The following is a 19,078-nucleotide window of genomic DNA, read 5'->3' as shown; positions in this document are numbered from 1 at the left end:
AATACAATCTGAAATATACTTTAACAAGGAACACAAGCTGCTAAAGTGATTTTCCTCTCAATACCATAACATTTTCCCAACATAAACTGTGTTGAAGAATAAATCAGTTTCGCAATCCTGCAGGTTTGGTGTGTAATTTCGCCGTGTCTGTCGGTAGAGGGCGAACGCGGGTATGTCCAACCAGAGCGGAACCGTAGAAGAAGAAGAAAAAAAAAAGAAGAAGAAGTAGAAGAAGAAGAGCCAAATAACTGATTTCTAGCTTAAACATTTCACTACGCTAACCAGTTTTTATTACTATTCCAACTCTTGACAGTAAGTCCATCTTTATGAGCCTCCTTCTACGAGTCTTAAAGGAGAAGCTGTCGTCAAATTGGTGGCTTATTATTTTGTAATATCACAACAAGCTGCTGGCTGCTGCTAGCAAGCACACTGGCTGTAGCTTAGCGAAAACAAAGAGACTGGAGCTGCACACTGCTGGCAGTGGTGCTGAGAGGGTTGTAGTGTTAACTTAACTGAACTGGTGGGTGACATTTATCAGGCTGACATGACGGGGGTGGCCTCTCCAGAGAAGGCGTCAAGCTCCAAGAAGAAGAGCGAGAGGAAGTGTGCAACCAAAGAGGAGTACAGACAGCTGTCCAGCATCATGGGAGTCATGAACAACCTGAGGAAACAGGTGTGTGAGAGAGGAAATACAAAATAACAGCACACGTGAGGGATGATCTGTTTGTGTGTGTCCCTCCTTGTCCTGGTAGTTTCTAACTGTGTGTGTGTATGTTTCCATCAGGGCACTCTCTGTGATGTGACCCTGTTGGTTCAGGGGAGACACTTTCCTGCTCACAGAGTGGTGTTGGCTGCTGCCAGCCACTTCTTCAGCCTCATGTTCACCAGTAAGTGTGGACACAAAAGTACACAATCATGGACAGGACAGACATGCTTGATAGTTTATACATTGAACCCAGGTAGACCAAAATAGTGATAAAATGTGAGTCAATTGGTGTGTTGATTTCTGTCTAAATAATTTCATTAAAAAGATACTACACCTTTCTCAACATGATGCCTATATTAGCTCCAGACACTAGAGAATGATTATTAACTTTGTAACCAAAATCATAATATATAAGATTATGCATAGTTCTTTGTGCACATCTCCCTAAACTGTAGCCAAGCATTGCAGAAAACATATGTCATGCTGCTGTGTATTGTTGATATGTTTGTAATTTCTGTTAAGTCTACCTCTGTTTTTCCCCGCCTCCAGCCAGAATGATGGAGTCGATGTCCCACGAGGTGGAGCTCAGGAATGCTGAGCCTGAGATCATTGAGCTGTTGATCGAATTTATCTACACAGCTCGGTAAGAATTTCTGCAAAGAGTAGAGCATAAATCACAACACTCAAAATTGCTTAGAAAAACAGCTTAACTCTACGAAAGATTAGACAATCCTCTTCTAAATGTTACTTTCACCTACTTCCATCAGAAACACCTCTTTGATCGTAAAGTGTGTGCGTATATGTGTGTACCAGGATCTCTGTGAACAGCAGTAACGTTCAGTCGTTGCTCGATGCAGCCAACCAGTACCAGATTGAGCCAGTGAAGAAGATGTGTGTGGAGTTCCTCAAAGGACAAATTGATGCAACAAACTGCCTGGGTAAGAACAGAAATACAATCATCTCATTTGGCTTAGCCAATTAACTCATAATTTGCCGAGGCCTTTAATGAGTCATTAGCATCAATTATACAACCAGTACCAAACAAAGTCATTGTCCCCTCACATGTATTTGGGTCAGGCCTGTAATTATGTATCCCATTAGTCCGACTGATCCTTGTCCCATCCCCCTGCAGGTATTTCCTCCCTGGCAGACTGTATGGACTGTCCTGAGCTGAAGGCAGCAGCAGAGGACTTTTTCCAGCTCCACTTCACTGAAGTCTACAAACTGGATGAGTTCCTGCAACTGGATGTCACACAACTCACACATCTCCTGCACCAGGACAAACTCACTGTCCGTGCTGAGGCCCAGGTACACATGTACACATTCTTCTTCCGCGCCAAGTTTGGAGACTAGTTTGGATATCATGATAACTTTACCCTTGAGGTTCTCATGTGTATTTTTGTATGATTTATGTTCAGATTTATGATGCAGCAGTGCGCTGGCTCAAGTACGACGTGTGTAACCGACAACAGTACATGGTAGAGGTGTTGGGGTGCGTTCGCTTTCCTCTGGTCTCCAAAACCTTCCTCTCCAAGACGGTGCAGGCTGAGCCCCTCATCCAGGACAACCCACAGTGCCTGAAGATGGTCATAAGTGAGTATGAGGAAGAAACAGAGAAACACATACACACAGACCATAATTTACAAATGACCATAATAAACACACAGAATACTGAGTGTATTGTACTCATGTGAAGGGAGGGACAAAAAACTATCCGTATCATACTGTAATTATAGTAGTAAAAGTTTTAAATATTCATTATTATTAAAGGTAAAGGTTCAAGGTTTTGGCAGGGCTGTTGTAAAGGCATATAGAGTGAGCCACCACCACCACAGAGACTCTGGTGTTAACTCACCTAAATCCCAAACCCTGATTTAACATTTTATTTATACCTATTTTACCCTCATTATATCATAGTGCAGATATTTCAGATAGATAAATGAGAACAGATTGAAACACATAAACACACACTCACAAAACAAGAATCAAACAGCCTGTGATTTTGTCCCAGGTGGGATGCGCTACCACCTGCTGTCCCTGGAGGATCGGGAGGATCTGGGAGAGAGCAGCCGACCGCGACGCAAGAAGCACGACTACCGCATCGCTCTGTTTGGGGGCTCTCAGCCTCAGTCCTGTCGCTATTTCAACCCCAAGGTACCGGGCTCCACATGCAAACAAATTATGATCCATGGGGGCAGTTGATCTCTTGGGCTTACATAGTTTTCATTAGATATTGCAGAAACAAACATAGCCATATTTTTGTATAGTTAGGTCTATTGAAATTACATTTGCCAGTGTTTGCATGACTTTCTGGCTTTCCTTGCAGGACTCCACTTGGACAGACATCCGCTGCCCCTTCGAGAAGCGCCGGGACGCCACAGCCATCTTCTGGGACAATGTGGTCTACATCCTGGGTGGTTCACAGCTCTTCCCCATCAAGCGCATGGACTGCTACAACGTCCTGAAGGACAGCTGGTACTCCAAGCTGGGTCCACCCACGCCTCGCGACAGCCTGGCAGCCTGCGCCGCCCAGGGCAAGATCTACACGTCCGGGGGGTCGGAAGTGGGTGAGCACGGGGAGGTGGAGGGGGTGCACTTGGGACCGGGGATTGGGTCTATGTATCTGGTACGTGGGTTGGCGATAGTGGATTGCTAGTGTGAGATAGTTAGATTAAGTTTTGAGTTTGATGTGGTCCATAATGATGTACGTTGATGATCCTTCATGGGGGAGGGACAAGCATTTAATCATGGTGTAATGTACTGTACGTGTGTGTCTGCAGGCAGCTCTGCGCTCGACCTGTTCGAATGCTACGACACAAGAACAGAGTCGTGGCAGGTGAAGACCAGCATGCTGTTGGCGCGCTGCAGTCACGGCACAGTGGAGGCCAACGGGCTCATCTACGTCTGCGGAGGGACAGTGGGCAACAATGTGTCCGGCAGGGTCCTCAACAACTGTGAGGTGTACGACCCCAACACACAACAGTGAGTTCTGAAAACATACAGCTCAGAGCTGCACAACCAGAGGGATGATGTGTGATTTTTTTTTTTTTAGCGTGTTTACAGCATTGATGGATGTAAAAATGATGTAATGATGAAATCATGTTGTCTTGCACTGCTACAGTAATCCATGTCCCTGTTTTCCCATCTTTCTGTCCTCAGATGGAGGGAGTTATGTGGGATGAGAGAGGCCAGGAAGAACCACGGGCTGGTGGTGGTTAACAACAGGATCTATGCTGTTGGAGGGCAGGGGGCAATGGGTAAAAAAAAAAAAAACGGCTATCACTATAACCACTACAGTGATGAAGAATGACTATTAATGTAATAACATGATTTAACATAGTAGTATATTGTAATGTAATGATACAGTTTGTGTGTGTGTGTGTGTGTGTGTGTGTGTGTGTGTGTGTGTGTGTGTGTGTGTGTTATTTTCTAGGTGGACTGGACTCAGTGGAGTACTACGACATCGCCAGTAATGAGTGGCGTGCTGCTGCGGCGATGCCGTGGCGAGGCGTAACGGTAAAGTGTGCAGCCGTCGGTGAGGTCATCTATGTGCTGGCAGGGTTCCAAGGTGTGGGGCGGCTCGGACACGCCCTGGAGTACCACACTGATACTGACAGGTTGGTGTAACAAAGGTCCCATATTGTGCCCATTTTCAGTTTTGTGTTTTTATTTGGGGTTTCTACTAAAAAAATATTTACATGTTGTAATTTAAAAAAACAGTAAAGCATGTAAAAGCACTTATTTTCATCATACTATCCATTGCTGCAGCACCTCTATTCACCCTCTGTTTGAATGCTCCATACTAGTACTTTCTCTTTAAGGCTCCCCTACCTAAAAGACCAGGCTGCTCTGACTGGTCAGCAATCACAGGCTTGAGCAGGCACCACCCACCATGTTTCCACATCAGCTGTGCTTGCGGTTTTTGACTCACTAATTAACCCTGAATCTAATTACACCCCCACTGCTGAAAGTTTGGATCTTTGTTAATGTTTTCATGCTGCCTCTGAATCAGTTTTCTTCTGTGCATTCAGGTGGGTGACCTGTAGCAAAGTGCGAGCGTTTCCCGTCACCAGCTGCCTGATCTGCGTGGTCGACACATGTGGAGTCAACGAAGACGAAGACATGGACCTCATAGACTCTCAGTCACATCCGGCATCCGCTGCCTCGTCATCTGCCTCAACCTCATCGTCCTCATAGGACAAGAGGATTCTGAGCATTCTGTGTATATTAAGTTGGGATGTTCGACAGGTGCAACTGCTTCTGAGTTAGGCCTCCAGTCGACTACAGAGCTGATTTTCAGAAGGCATGGCCTGACAGCTCAGAACGATGTGTATATTCATGTTCGTATTTAGGAAACAAACTGTTGTTTTTTTGTCTTTTTATGTCCAGCAGTCACAGTTCTTTTAAACTGTTGGCTGTGTCTGAGTTGTAGGTCCTGATTTTAAAGTGCCATTGGGACACTATCCACAAATTTATGTTTTAAAGGACTTTTAGTGACAGAGGATTGTTAGGTTGGATACTCGAATTGGTTTAAGAAAAAAATATGAATATAGTCTGTGTTAATTGCTGTTAGAGATTGTAGATATACTGCAGTTATGTATAGTTGAAAGTTGTTTGTGTTGTGTATATATTTAATAAGAGAACTTGAATGAGAAAGAGTAAACATTTTATTCTCAGCCATGTTACAGGTAAAAACAAGCTCAATATGATCATTTAAAAACATTTGTTTACAAGTTTGATTTGTTTTTGTTTTTCTAATGTACATACAAAGAAGAGTTAACGCAAGCACCAAATTCATGAGGATTAAGGCAAATACTGAAATGACATAAGACTTAAAAAGCTGCTCATTAAAAATGACACTAGCTGCCATAAAACTTAATGAAAAATGTAATTTCACCAGGGCAATTAAAAGTAGTTTTTCCTCTTCTGGTCAACGATTTCTGACATTTCTACATTCACTGTTAAATCTTGTGTTGGTGTTGCTGAATCAAACTGTCATGTTGAGAAGTGTTGCATTAATTACAGTGACGTTACTTTAATAAAAGCTCTTAAATCTGCTAAAATATGGCAAGAGAATGCTTTGGGAAAACTGGCCTGATTTGAGGGGTTGGTACATATTGTAGATGGTTAAATTAGTGCAATAAAAGGTAGAAACTTGACAATGACTTTCTGTAGTATTCCCTGAGTATGTTTTAGGAAACACTGGAATGTCCTCCCTCATTTGGCCCCTAGCAAGTGCTGATATGTTCAGTAATCATCATCAGACTCTTCCTCACTCATCAGGAGAGTAAACCTGTTGTTTATCTCCTCAGTCCCTCTTCCTCCTCCCCTTGCCCCCCTTGCTCCTCTCCAACCTCCGCCTCTTCCTCTCCTTCCACGGCCTCCGCCTCTCCTCCTCCTCCCTGCTGCTGAGGATGGAGGATGGGATTTGGAGCTGCAGTTCCTCACAGCGTCCAGCAGGGAGGAGTAGAGTTGTCCGGAAAAGGGACCCCCGACGAGGAGGGATTCGGCTGGTTGGCCCCCTTTGAGATGCCTGAGGAGGCCGTGCACCAAGGTACCACTGAACAACCTGAGACAGAGGAAGACAGGGAGGCACCCAAGTTACAAAATATAATTTCTTACTTACCCATGGTAATGTATTCAGATATTTTTGTTATGTGTCATTGTATATTGAGTGTCTAGGCATTTTTCTCTACTTCCTGACAGTTAATATAGTAAACGCTCAAAGAAATGTCACTGATTTATTGATATGAAAAATATTCATTAGCTGCAGCTCTAGTTCTCATAGGTGGAAAATGCAAACTGTGTATTATCTCTCTTCTTTCTGGTCCCTAAGTTTTACCATGACATGTGGGGTTCAGGCATTGGCAGCAGCAGTAGCTGATTGAGAGAAAGTGCACTCCAGAGACAGGCCTGCCATTGGCTGAAGCTGTGAGCCGCTCCGACATCCAAGCCCCGTCTTTCCCCCGGCCTCATGCGCAGTCGATCCAGCCCTGACCGCACGTTGTGCTCTGTAAAATAGTTCAGCTATGGGACTAGATGATACACAGCAGCAAGGACAGATCACAGTTTGCCTTTTTCATTGAGATACATTTTACTGTTTTGCAACTTTGTAGAATACAAAATGTACTAACCGGCGTGTTGGTTGTGGGTAGCTCCGGGCTGGTTGTTCCAGGACAGCTCTCCATAAACCATGCCCAGCACCAAAGCCTGAAGATGGAGCTTTGAGGGTGTCGGTATGATCTCTCGCAGCCAGAAGCCTGTCACCGCTACAGCCAGCCTTAGTTGCTGAGGGACAGCAGCCAGGGCAGACTCCTTTATCCCCAAGACTTCTAGTAGGACACCAAGACGAGCTGCCACAGGAGCCTGGATGATAACATGAACAATTTATTTAAAAAACTTTAAGTCCCAGATAATATAACCAAAATTGTTGCAATTAGAGAACTGTCATGGTTACCTGGCTGAGTGTATCCAGACGTAGGGGGGTTCGGGGCGGATGTGCCTCGACTTGGTTTTTCTTAAGGTTAAGATCCAGACGGTCGTATTCTTCTACACACATGGGGGCACTACAGCCCTGAGCCTGCACTGTACCTGCACCAGCTGCTACATTTACACCCTGCTGTGAGGGTAAAATGATGCCCTGACCTCCACTAATCCTTCCCCCTCGCCCTCTCCCACCTCTCGTACCCCGGCTGATGTTCTCTTGCGCCCTCATATCTTGTGCTTGGACATCTTGGCCTCTCTGCAGTAATATCCCATATACAGCCTGGCGTATGGCTCTGGCACTACAGTGGCTGCTGGCTAGCTTGCTGTTCTCCACCTGTGGGATGAGCAGGACCCGGTGCATCACCGCAGCATCCACCACCAAGGGAGCCAGCAGTCCCTGAGCTGCAGCCAGCGACAGACAGTCGTTCAGGCCAGAGAGTCGCCCTCCAGGAGCTGCCTTACCCCCGGAGAACCAGCGAGCCAGAGAGCTTTGAGGGGAGATTTGGTACTCCTGCATACATGCCCACAGCTGTGAGCTCAGCCCACCCTTCCGTCCTCTCCTGCCCCTACCACCTCCATCTCTGCCTTCCTCCCCCATTAGCCTGCTCACTTCCTCCAGGGCCTCCGCCGAACTTGGAAAAGAGGACAACCAGAGGAGGAGACCCTCAATACGGGATGAGCTGGCTTTACCCCTGCCACCACCTCTCCCTAATGCACTCACATCCAACAGGCCCAGGAGGGTTTCAGCATCTTTCGGAGCACCGTAGTCATTGCCAGTAAGGACGGCACATAGGGGGAGCAACTCCTGGTTCATGCCCCCAAACCAGCGACACAGGCCGTTAGTGGTGTAGCACCGAGCCGAGATGTAGCGTTGACAAGCTTTACCGTTAAGGTTGGTCCACTGGAAAAAATTGAATGGCAGGTAACCACCTAAAATAAGAAAACAAAGCAAACAGCAAAATCAAGCTCACTATCACTACCATCCATTACAAAGATCTACAATTATAAAAGTCCTGCTGCTACCCACACCTGGCAGGTCAAATATATAAAAGTCACTGTCATTGGTCAGAACCGGGCACTTCCACTGGTGAGCCAAACAGGCGATTTCGCGGTCAGCCTCAAATGGACACTGGACCAGCGGGATTCCTCTCTGGATGAGGACCTGAATGAAGACATCTCTTGTGAGGATGGGGAGAACAGAGCCATTGCGGCCATGGGAAAGGGCATCTGCGTCCCTTATCTTGGACTGCAGACGCTGACGCAGAGTTGCCAACTTCCTGTCACTGGGGTCGACACCTTGTGATCACAAGGGGAAAAAATAAAGAAATTAAAGATTTATGGGTGCAGATACACTTAAGTATATTCTGTAGTAAATCAGGAAATCAAGGTGGGGCAGGTGTAAATATGTGAATTTCTTTAAAAATAAAACATACTATCACATACTAGACATCACAAGTTGTAAAAAGCTGAGTTTCCTAAAATAAAGGAGCTGCTGGGGCATTGCAACTCTAAAGCATCCATACCTCCATCCAGCACCACATAAGGCTGGATGTTACAGGCTGCCAACGCGGAGAGGAACTGTATGAGCAGGCAAGCGAAGGCATCATAGTCCCCTCCATGCTGCTGATCCAAACCGTGGTTAAAGTAGAGGCGGAAATACAGACTGCAGCCATCAATAATCAGGCGACTGTCCCTGAACTTCACATCTTGGAGGAAGCGTTTGTTCCCCTCCACATAGGTGGTCAGACCCTGGACACCCATGGGACCTCAGGGCCTGGGGAGACATGGAGGGAGAAGATGACTGCTGTGGAGACGGTCAGCTGGTCATGAGTGCGTTTTTCCGAACAGTGACTTTTTTTTTGAAAATTACGACACAACGGAAATCACTGCAATAAAACATTCCATATAAACGAAGGGCAAGTGAACTGACAGTATGTTAAGTACATTTTCAAACAATTTCTTCGCAAAGCAGTTCGAGCATTAAAACGTATATGAGTTGTTACTGACCAGTGTTACTTCAATTCACCTTACTTCTGTTTACATGCCCTGCGCAGTTACTTCCGTGCACTTCAAAGTAAAAGTCGTTTGTAAGAAAAATTAATAAATAAAAATAAGAATAAAGGTTTTTAATGTGTGGTGGATATACTTTTTTGCACTTTTTAAAAATTTGACACTGATTTTAAAAAAATCTCACAAGTAACTTTAAAAAAATGTAAAAAATAATAGAGTTGATCATTAAATTGAAAATTCTTATGCCCAAGTGTGACAATCGCGCTGCGTCTCGCGAGAGAACGCGAGAACACACAGGCTAGCGAGCGCGCTAGCCAGTTTTGTTCTCCGGTTTGAGATTAATCTCGTTTTATTATGGCCACAATGTCCGGAGGAACAAACCTTGGGGTTCCCGGGACAAGCCAAGCTGGCTCCGGAACACCCACTCATCGGAAAAAAGACAGCACTCCGTCCGCTAGGTTCTGGGAGAGCACTGGAGCCCAGCTGGAGGTGGTGCGACAGTGGATCGGGAAGCACTACAAAAAGGTAGTTAGCTGGCTGGGAAGCTAGCTAACAAGCTAGCCGCCCCCCTGCTAGCAAGTCCGGTGGCTCAGACTGTAAACAAACGTCTCATGCTGGATAACGTTACGTTTACACTGGCTAGCGAGATGTTTGTGATGAAGTTAATGAGCGCCGGATCTATTTAACTGAAAAATGAAATAAAAAAGATGATGTTCAAATACTGCCCGGTCCTAGAGGTTAATCAGACCAAATACAATAGATAAGTTGTCTAGACTGTCAGCAAAATGATAACGAAACATTCTTCTCCTAATCATTACAAAATGTGTGTCTCTGTCTGTCAGTACGTGCTGGTGGATGCTCCATCGTGTCAGGCTCTGTCTGCAATGACCGTGCAGCTTCTCCAGTTCCAAGAGGATGCCTTTGGTAGACAAGCTGCCAGTCCTGCTCTCACCAAACTGCCTGTGAGTCTGTCTCTCTTTATCCTTCTGCTCACTTGCAGTCTCCCAAATCTCTAATGTTCTGATTTATGTTGGTTTAGACTTCTTGGAGTTTTACTGGGGTTAAGATTACAGAATAATTGTATGACGTGACAGAAAGCAACACACTAGTAATTTGATAAATACCTTTAGTTGACAATTATATAAATACAACACAGCAATCACCCAGTTTTGACATGTAATTAGAATAACAGAAGATAAAAACACAACAATTCACAAAGCTTCTTTCACTCATGCTCCTCATTAGAAAGGGAAAAGGTCACCAAAAAGATGGGTTGAAAACATGCCAAACAAACTGCTGATCTCACATTTTTCTCTGCAGGCAAAATGCTTTCTGGACCTGCAGCCAGGGGGTGGACTCTGTCACATTCTTGGCACTGCCTACAAGTTCAAGGCTGAGCAAGGCTGGTGAGTTTTAGGCCTCCAGCATAATGCCTTTGCTTTTTCACAGCAGCATCCTTCATATCAACTCTTTTCCCTCCCCTCCTTTTACAGGCGGAGGTTTGACCTGCAGAACCCATCCAGAACTGAAAGGAACGTAGAGATGTTTGGTGCTATTGAAAGAGCACTCATCCAGGTGACATAGACACACATACAAGTACACACTCACTTAAGCCTAACAAGGATACACAAGGAATGACCTTGTCTCTGTTTTTTGTGTGTCTACAGAACAACTGTATGTCACTGCCTGTGGTATATCTGGACCCTGCGCTGGATCAGGAACTGGCTAGCAGACTTACTGCGATTATCACCAAACACCAGGTAAAATGCTGCAGAGAGCATTAAAGATGGGCAGACAGAGGGTTACACAGAGTAAGGAGACAATGTTTAGACGTAGAAGTATACTGAGACATGTTTGGCTGATTATAAAGTAGTGAGAGCATTAGAGTATTTAGCGCTGTAACACAGTTAAGTGCTGCTGGCTCACAGTTTGTTCCTCCACAGGGTACACTCACAGAGGACCGAACCCTCGCCAGTCACCACATCTACCCCTCACTTGCTTCTTCAGAGGAAGGTCAGAAAAAGTTTGTGCGTGTACATGTGTGCTTTTCATCTTTTTAAAATGGTAAGCATGTATTTAACTTGATGCATTTGTTTCATACACATCTATTTTCAGATGAGTGGATGCGTCCTGTCATGCGGAAAGACAAACATGTCTTGGTACACTGGGGCATGCACCCTGACAGGTAATGCACAGACACACACAAGCACAGATGCTCATACACAAACAGAATATCTTCTTACTATGTCTCTTGTCACTTTTCAACAGCTATGACAGTTGGCTTTCCTCAAGTGATGTTGAAGGAGAGGTTGAAGAGCCTCCACAATCAGAAAAGCCGTGGCGGGTAAGTAAAGTAGCACGCATACTAATACCAATCCCCAAATGCTATAACACTTTGTATACTTAAACATACCACAATGACTTTTTAGCTGGTTATGAAACAGTATTAATTTAATACTGATGCCTCTAAATGACCCACATAAGTAAATAAGACCATCAGCAAGAAGATTGGCAATTTCTGTGAAGTCATTTTAATGCTTGTCTCCAGGTTTGGTCAATACATTACCAAGGAATGTTGATGATTTTTGCTTTCTCATAAAATTACAGAGCAACCAAATCTGTTAGCTGTGGGCTTACATGTGACCCGAGTGTGTAAACTGCACGAAAACAAAGTTTAGTTTGTTCCACCATCATCACTTTCCAGTTCAAAGCCTCATCCTCACACATCCTGCAAACACCTACAGTATGTTAAAAAAAGAAAAATAGCATCAAAAAGATGTTGTGTCTTTCTTTCACTAGGTCCACTCTGGCTGGGTTCTGGACACAGATGTTTTCAACGAGTGGATGAATGAAGAAGACTATTGTGTGGATGAGAGGAATGTACCAATCATTCTCCGCCGGCGCATTCACCTCCGAGACGAGCAGGTTCGTGTGAAGCTGTAGACAGTCTGGAAGGCTTGTGAAGGAAATGGTGTTCTCAATTATTGATACTCAGATCTTAGAGTTTACTGGTGGGAAATGGAGGAAACTGAACCACTAGAGTCTAGATTTTTGATATTCCCGTTAATGACGCTTAAACTCTTGCTTTCTTAGTTCTTCTTAGTTTTTCATCACCTCTACCCTCTGTTGCAGGATTCCAAATCTACCCCGTCCAAAAAGAGAAGACGCTCCCCCTCTCCTCCCTCCTCTGAAGGCAGAAAGAAAGGAAAGAAGGGGTAAGAAACAACAGTTTTAAATGAACAGGACAATATACTCATGTACGGTCTCAGCTATAAACGGTAATATATTACTTTCAAGCTATAGCAGAGTATTAGAACATGTCTAATAAGATTTGTAATATTACTGTAATATTATTACAGTTACTAAGTCCAGTAATGCATTACCACCCCAAATAAAGACCCAACAAGTGTCCAGGCAGCACCTGGATCTTTGCAAGTGCTCCCAGTTTGGAAGGCCAATAGGCTCTAGTCACACTGAGTGCGGTTTTTGCCAAATGTTAAATGATGATTAACAATACTTCTTGAATTAAAATAAAAGGTTTTATAGTCAATAGAGACGAGGTTAATCCGATTTTTATAGCAGCAAAACAATCACCCTCTTCCATGGTATAATGCAGAGTTCCCCATCTGCAGTTATTTTGGTGAAAGTAAGGCAAGAGTTGTGTGACGAATTATGCTGCACAGACTAATATAGTGAAGAAATGATACTAGTAATATTACATTTTAGAAGTAACTTGCCCAACACTGGCCTCAGCATAATTTTTTTTGTATGTATGTGCACAGGAGAAGGCGTGGACAACAGGAAGAAGAGCCAGAAGAGGACTTGACCAAAGACATGGAAGACCCTACCCCTGTTCCTAACATGGAGGAGGTTATACTACCCAAGATTGGTAATACACTAAAAAAAACAGTGTTAATGAAAGCATTTGGTAAAGTAGCATTTCTTCTCTTAACCATTTTTAATGTGTCTCCATCTCCTGTAGTCAACTTGAAGAAGGACAGTGAGAATACTCCTGTCAAAGGAGGGACCATGGCTGACCTGGGTAGGTTTGCATTTGTCATAGCGAATGTTTAGTGTAGCATGTGTAAATATTTCTTCATGTTTAAAACAATAAAATATGAATTACGTTTGTATGCATCTAGAGTTTTCATCTTCATTTCACTTCTTTCTTTCAGATGAACAAGAGGATGATTTCCCAGGAAGGGTGAATATGATGTCATATTTCAAAATCAGAATGTTGCAGGAGGGTTAATTAGTCTGTGTCGATTATTCAACTCTGTGTGTACGTGTGTGTCCAGGAAGATGAGGAGGGGAGAGCGGAGATGCCTCGCCTGTCAGAGGGAGAGGACCACATCACAGAACAAACCCACCATATCATAATACCAAGCTACACATCTTGGTTCAATTACAACAGGTAGATGAATACATGCAGATGTGAACTCTTGTTGTGACATCGACCATTATTCCAAACATCCAACTTGAGAGCCTAAACACCTTTCTGTCCATGTATTCCAGCACTCACTCGATAGAGAAGCGTGCATTGCCTGAATTCTTCAATGGAAAGAACAAGTCCAAATCTCCAGAAATGTGAGCACAGCAGACATTCAGACTTTACTGCTCAAGTCTTGTCAGATGATTGCCACTAAAAACACGATCTCTCCTCTTCACTGCAGCTACCTGGCGTACCGTAACTTCATGATCGACACATACCGGCTCAACCCCCAGGAGTACCTCAGTTCAACGTCCTGTAGGCGCAACCTGACCGGAGACGTCTGTGCTGTCATGAGGTATGATTTAGTGTGTGCATGTTTGCTCCGTGCACTATCTTCTGCATTTGCACAGCCGCAACATAGTACAATGAAAGGAAAGATAAAAATAATCTTTGTGTCCAGGGTTCATGCGTTTTTGGAGCAGTGGGGCCTGATAAACTACCAGGTGGATGCAGAGAGCCGACCCCTCCCTATGGGCCCCCCTCCCACCCCTCATTTCAACGTACTGGCTGACACACCGACCGGGCTGGCCCCCTTACAACACAAACCCCTTCAGGTAAAAACGCACACAGAGTGTGGCGTCAGCTCTACACACATGTATTTGAAAAATATCTGAGATGCCTCCTGTTAAACTTTGCCGCTTGCTCTCACTCTCACAGGTGTCGGCCTCCCAGCACATGTTGTATTTCCCAGAAAAGAGCAGAGAGAAGCCTTCAGACTGCCAGAACTTTGGCCTCCGCAGCGACATCTACACCAAGAAACATCCTAAGGTCTCACACTGAAACAATGCAAACATACAAGAAGTGTACAGATAACCATTTAGTCCTTCCAGATACTGATTAAATGGTATCGGATTGGTGCATGGAATCGTGTACTTGCTGATACTGGTATTGGTGTGGGAGTAACCCTAAAATATACTGAAAATTACAGCTTTTTTAAAACTCCCAGTAGTTGTTTTCATTTACTGACAGATATTTTACTAGTCTCTCATTTAAGCATTTTCTGTAATTGTTTGTAAGTTATTTGAATTATTCTAAACTGACTCTCACGACACTGTTCGCAGACTAAAGGAGCGAGTGCGGGAAGAGAATGGACGGAGCAAGAGACGCTCTTGCTATTAGAGGTAAGACATTCGCTTATGGTTTTTGTTTTATATCATAGATCTTGACTCTTTCCTTCCTAAAAGGGACTTTTTTTAATGTTTGAGTTTACATAAGCCCTTGAATTTTGCAACTCATTCTCAGCCTTGCCTCTTCTGTCTTTCCTCTTTGTCTCTCTCAGGCCTTGGAGGTCTACAGAGACGACTGGAACAAGGTGTCCGAGCACGTTGGCTCCAGAACGCAAGACGAGTGCATCCTCCACTTCCTTCGCCTGCCGATAGAAGACCCCTACCTGGAAGACTCCTCAGCCTCCCTCGGCCCACTGGCGTACCAGCCCGTGCCTTTCAGCCAATCAGAAAACCCCGTCATGAGCACTGTGGCCTTCCTGGCATCTGTGGTGGACCCACGGGTGGCGTCGTCGGCAGCTAAGGCAGCACTGGGTGAGAGGACGGAGGGAGCAGAGTTGATATAGTGTAGCCCAGGTCATGGCATTTTTCTGAAATAGTCCGCTGTATGTACTGCATGTGTCTAATGATTCTAGTGATTTTTCTGTCTTCAGAGGAGTTTTCCCGAGTGCATGAGGAGTCAGTGGATAAGATTTCTGAGATGTCCAACCAGCCTGACAAAACAGGTAAGACTATAATAAATATGCCTGTAATCACACACAAATTACTCTATTTCTCTCTGCTGTCTACAATGCATCTCTTCTTCTGTCCTCCTTTGATTTTCAGAATCGATGGATGCTGAAAAAATCGAGACCAACTCCACCTCCCTTCAGGTGAAACGGCAGTAAGAGTTTAAAGAGAGTTTTAGTGTAGCTGCTGGAGGTCTTTGTGCCTAACTTTGAGCGTGCGTGCTTCTGTTTCAGGTCCCTTTAAGAGTGGATGGGCTCAAGGTGGAACCCAGCGGGGCCCAAGCAGAGGGAGTTAAAAGAGAAAATGCTGAAAATATACTTGCAGAGGAGAGAGACGGTGTGTAAACACGCACAGATAAGATGTATTCATACGTATTTACTTCACATGTCAGTCTGTATTCAAGAGCTCTTCTCTCTGATGCAGGAAGGGGAGATGATGACGAGATCATGGGGCAGCGGGAGGGAGACGGGGATGATGGGAGAGTGATGGAGCAGGATCTGGTGGAGGGCAGCGTTGCCACAGCGGCAGCCGCTGCTCTGGCCTCGGCTGCCACGAAGGCCAAGGTAAAGCCCGTCCTTCCACTTTAAAACGGAAAAACTACCCTTCTCTCGCCTCTTATCTTTTTCTCTTCCTTACTGTTTTCCTTCTTTGATCTCTACCATCACTACCTTTATCATTTCCTTTCTTCTTCACGTGCCCTCACCACTCAGTTCCTCGCTCATTCTGCTAACTTTCTTAATGTATTTTGCAGCACTTGGCAGCAGTGGAAGAGAGGAAGATCAAGTCCCTGGTGGCTCTGCTGGTGGAGACCCAGATGAAGAAGCTGGAGATCAAGCTGAGGCACTTTGAGGAGCTGGAGACCATCATGGACCGTGAGAAAGAGGCTGTGAGTGAACACAACATCTGCTGTCACCCATCTAAAACCTCTGTCTGCTGACCAGCAACAGTAACGTGTGTGTGTGTGTGTGTATGTGTGATGCAGCTGGAGCAGCAGCGGCAGCAGCTCCTGTCAGAGAGACAGACGTTCCACACGGAGCAGCTGAAACAGGCAGAGATGAAGGTTCGCCAGCAGAGGGAGCAGCAGGGACAGCCGGGATACACAGTGCAGCATACAGGTCTGACCACACACACACACACACACCAGAACTCAAACACCCTCTCTAAGCAATGACACACTCTAAGGACACAACAAAAGCACCGATTCAAACCGTAAAATGCATCCGCTGTCAATCAGCTCTTTAATTTTGATCCTGTAAAGGAAAAATTCAAACTTCAAAATTATTTAGGAGAATGTTGCAACACTGTTGTGTTGTGAAGCTCCAGAAATGTTTTATGGACCTTGGACCCTTCATTGGCATCGGGGTTAAAAGATAATGACTGAATTTTCATTTTAGCCTTTAAATCATTACCATCTGAAGTTTTCTAGTAAAATTTTAGCCCTGCCTCCTCCTTCAGGTCAGGCCATGCCCAATCGGATGATGCCTGCAGGAGGAAACGCCCAGCCGATGGCGCCTCGACACCCTGGAGCTCCAAATGGAATGTGTGAGTTTTCTTTTCTGTTTCCACAAAACGCAGTTTTTGTGCTATATCGAACCTGATTCTGTGGGTGTGTTTACATTAACCTTTCCTGTAACTTTCTTAGATCCGTCCTCGCAGCCTGATGGAGTAGCACCAGCTCAGCCGGGTCCTCCAGCGTCCAGTCACAGCTGAAGTGACCAGAAAACCAGACACACTCACACGCCAGGCCTCTTTCAACCAGCACACACACACGTAAAAATGTAACACTGGCATAAATGTTCAGGAACAACTATGAAGAAATTGAAGTCTGTAACACTTGAGTAGACACATGTTTATAGACTGAAAGACACACAAGCACATATACACAGTCGATGTGTATTTGGTCAACGGCTCAGTCCGTCTTATATCTGTGAAATATTTGTGCTCTGACGTAAGAGTTGAGAACGCAACTCATTAAAGTTGTTTTACATGAAACTAAATTATCTTCTGTTGTTGTGCAACTGCGTGTGTGTTTTTATTCATTCTGCATTCAGTAAAGAGGGTGTATCTTCATGGACCAGGTGCTCAGCAGCTACACAACATTAAAATTACAACTTTTCCTTTCTTTTCATTGGAATACTTGCCTGTTCATTAAGCACACTCAGGGAATCCAGGTTAATTCAGTTCTGTTTTTAATTAAATCATACAGTTTTCATTTAGACAGGTTTTACATTTCTTTTATTGTTGCATTGTTTTGGTTTGGTTACACACACTAGTCAAAATGTCAGATTTTCACAGTGAAGGTAAATGAAAACATTTTCTTTGTTCTACATAGGTCGTCTGTTTAGTTTGAGGTGGTCAGCTGTCGTGTCTCGATTTCTTATTCTTTGTTCAAAAAGGTTTTTCAGAGTTTGTATTTGTTCTTGTATTTCCCTGCACGAGGCTAAACGTGCCAACCCATGCCAACATTGGTCAAGACTTCCTCCTCACTGGGGATACGCTTTGCAGCTGGTATCCTAGAATTCCCCTACACGTCTTATCTACTGTGCTGCCACTTCCTGGCTATCTGTGAACGCTCCTCCACTGTGCTGCTGCTGTGAGATGTTTTTTTTTAACTCTTAGGTCTCCTTCTTGATATGTTCCACTGCCCTACTGACTGCATTTCTTTTAAAATAATAACAGTGCTTTAAAAGTGATAAAAGTGTTGTATACAGCATTTGATTACAGGATCTTTTTCTTGTATATTTGGTTACATTTTCACTTGTGGATTATTCAACTGATGAGTGCACATTCAATCAACTGATGCAGAATAAGAAGAATAATACATATTTCATCCATTATATTCTTCTTTTTAACAACACAGCAATTATTACCTACTACTTACTTATGGTTTTATTATACCACACAGCCCTAAAATCATCCTTGGCTCTCTGGAAAAAAAATATTTTTTTCTTTGTCGTTCCTTTCAGCATCAGAAACAAAACATAAAAAGAATTCAAACAGATGTATTCCTGCTGCCAGCAGCATGCACACCACCACTACCACCACCACTGCCCAATTGCACACATGGCCAAAAACTCAGGGAAGGACATAGACACTTTGTCGGCTTGCATTGCAAAGAGACCAAACAAGACTGTGAAAGATCCGGCGTCGCTAACAAGAAATGAGAAACAGTCTGTACTCACTCTGTGCAGCATGACACACACATTTAACACCATCCTCAGCTGATATTTTTAATGTATTCTTTAGTGAACGATTAAAGAACTGTTAAATCGTTTTGGTCATTTTTCAAGCAAAAGGATTTGCTGCTTTTCTTTGTCATTTGGGTTTTGTATGGAAACCCACTCCTGCCAGTTAAAGAAAAGAAATAAGATGGAAGTTATATGACAAAAATATTGCCATGATAAGTCATAATTATGAGGTTAAAAGTTAAAATTATAAGATAAAGGTAATGAGATAAAGTCAATATGAAATAAATAAGTCAAAATTACGAGATTAAAAGTCATAACTTTGGGATAGAAAGTTGTACCTAAAGAGAACATGCTTTTGTTTGCTTGACTTTTCAAAATAAACACTGTTTTATTGGCAACCCGCCCACTGATGCTGCTTAAAAATCAACATCTCTTTATCATTCAACCACCTATTCAGACAGAA

General features: G+C 44.0%; 3 protein-coding genes across 5 annotated transcripts; 2 read left to right on the top strand and 1 right to left on the bottom strand.

Moving 5' to 3' along the window:
* Positions 1-172: 172 nt before the first annotated feature.
* Positions 173-5,769, top strand: klhl7 (kelch-like family member 7). 2 transcript variants are annotated; one of them, XM_073462850.1, is made up of 13 exons: positions 173-312; positions 539-673; positions 785-887; positions 1,256-1,349; positions 1,520-1,644; positions 1,839-2,014; positions 2,125-2,299; positions 2,718-2,860; positions 3,033-3,273; positions 3,487-3,688; positions 3,866-3,963; positions 4,140-4,323; positions 4,738-5,769. In XM_073462850.1, the coding sequence occupies exons 2-13, from the start codon at positions 545-547 to the stop codon at positions 4,901-4,903; spliced, it is 1,836 nt and encodes a 611-aa protein (XP_073318951.1). In that variant the 5' UTR covers positions 173-312; positions 539-544; the 3' UTR covers positions 4,904-5,769. The 2 variants fall into 2 exon arrangements, with proteins under 2 accessions (XP_073318951.1, XP_073318949.1); XM_073462848.1 differs by having other exon boundaries at positions 183-673.
* On the bottom strand, positions 5,356-9,672 carry aste1b (asteroid homolog 1b). 2 transcript variants are annotated; one of them, XM_073462846.1, is made up of 7 exons: positions 9,584-9,672; positions 8,716-8,966; positions 8,222-8,488; positions 7,164-8,122; positions 6,841-7,072; positions 6,549-6,717; positions 5,356-6,275 (listed from the first exon to the last, which is right to left on the bottom strand). In XM_073462846.1, the coding sequence occupies exons 2-7, from the start codon at positions 8,951-8,953 to the stop codon at positions 5,954-5,956; spliced, it is 2,187 nt and encodes a 728-aa protein (XP_073318947.1). In that variant the 5' UTR covers positions 8,954-8,966; positions 9,584-9,672; the 3' UTR covers positions 5,356-5,953. The 2 variants fall into 2 exon arrangements, with proteins under 2 accessions (XP_073318947.1, XP_073318948.1); XM_073462847.1 differs by lacking the exon at positions 9,584-9,672 and adding an exon at positions 9,200-9,248.
* On the top strand, positions 9,488-17,424 carry smarcc1b (SWI/SNF related BAF chromatin remodeling complex subunit C1b). The gene is made up of 28 exons (XM_073462845.1): positions 9,488-9,727; positions 10,045-10,164; positions 10,523-10,608; positions 10,696-10,777; positions 10,870-10,962; positions 11,146-11,215; positions 11,318-11,387; positions 11,471-11,546; positions 12,002-12,127; positions 12,335-12,417; positions 12,985-13,091; positions 13,185-13,244; positions 13,378-13,406; positions 13,501-13,616; positions 13,718-13,789; positions 13,876-13,989; positions 14,095-14,248; positions 14,352-14,462; positions 14,756-14,815; positions 14,974-15,232; positions 15,352-15,423; positions 15,524-15,570; positions 15,661-15,763; positions 15,851-15,990; positions 16,179-16,313; positions 16,410-16,542; positions 16,883-16,969; positions 17,070-17,424. Exons 1-28 carry the CDS (start codon positions 9,557-9,559, stop codon positions 17,135-17,137), a joined length of 2,844 nt encoding a protein of 947 aa, XP_073318946.1. The 5' UTR covers positions 9,488-9,556; the 3' UTR covers positions 17,138-17,424.
* The last annotated feature ends 1,654 nt before the right edge of the window (positions 17,425-19,078 follow it).

This window comes from Pagrus major, chromosome 3 (assembly GCF_040436345.1).
Source record: "Pagrus major chromosome 3, Pma_NU_1.0".
NCBI lineage: Eukaryota > Metazoa > Chordata > Actinopteri > Spariformes > Sparidae > Pagrus > Pagrus major.
Note: the sequence above shows the minus strand (reverse complement) of the source record. Positions and strands in the feature narration are given on the sequence as shown.

Excerpts from the sequence above, each read along its gene's own strand:
- klhl7 (XM_073462850.1), top strand. The coding sequence starts at position 545 with ATGACGGGGGTGGCCTCTCCAGAGAAGGCGTCAAGCTCCAAGAAGAAG. Across the intron at positions 2,861-3,032 it reads GTCGCTATTTCAACCCCAAG|GACTCCACTTGGACAGACAT; the intron begins GTACCGGGCTCC and ends CTTTCCTTGCAG. Across the intron at positions 4,324-4,737 it reads TACCACACTGATACTGACAG|GTGGGTGACCTGTAGCAAAG; the intron begins GTTGGTGTAACA and ends CTGTGCATTCAG.
- aste1b (XM_073462846.1), bottom strand. The coding sequence starts at position 8,953 with ATGGGTGTCCAGGGTCTGACCACCTATGTGGAGGGGAACAAACGCTTC. Across the intron at positions 8,123-8,221 it reads TTATATATTTGACCTGCCAG|GTGGTTACCTGCCATTCAAT; the intron begins GTGTGGGTAGCA and ends TTCTTATTTTAG. Across the intron at positions 6,718-6,840 it reads TACCCACAACCAACACGCCG|AGCACAACGTGCGGTCAGGG; the intron begins GTTAGTACATTT and ends ACTATTTTACAG.
- smarcc1b (XM_073462845.1), top strand. The coding sequence starts at position 9,557 with ATGGCCACAATGTCCGGAGGAACAAACCTTGGGGTTCCCGGGACAAGC. Across the intron at positions 10,778-10,869 it reads TTGAAAGAGCACTCATCCAG|AACAACTGTATGTCACTGCC; the intron begins GTGACATAGACA and ends GTGTGTCTACAG. Across the intron at positions 12,128-12,334 it reads TTCACCTCCGAGACGAGCAG|GATTCCAAATCTACCCCGTC; the intron begins GTTCGTGTGAAG and ends CCTCTGTTGCAG.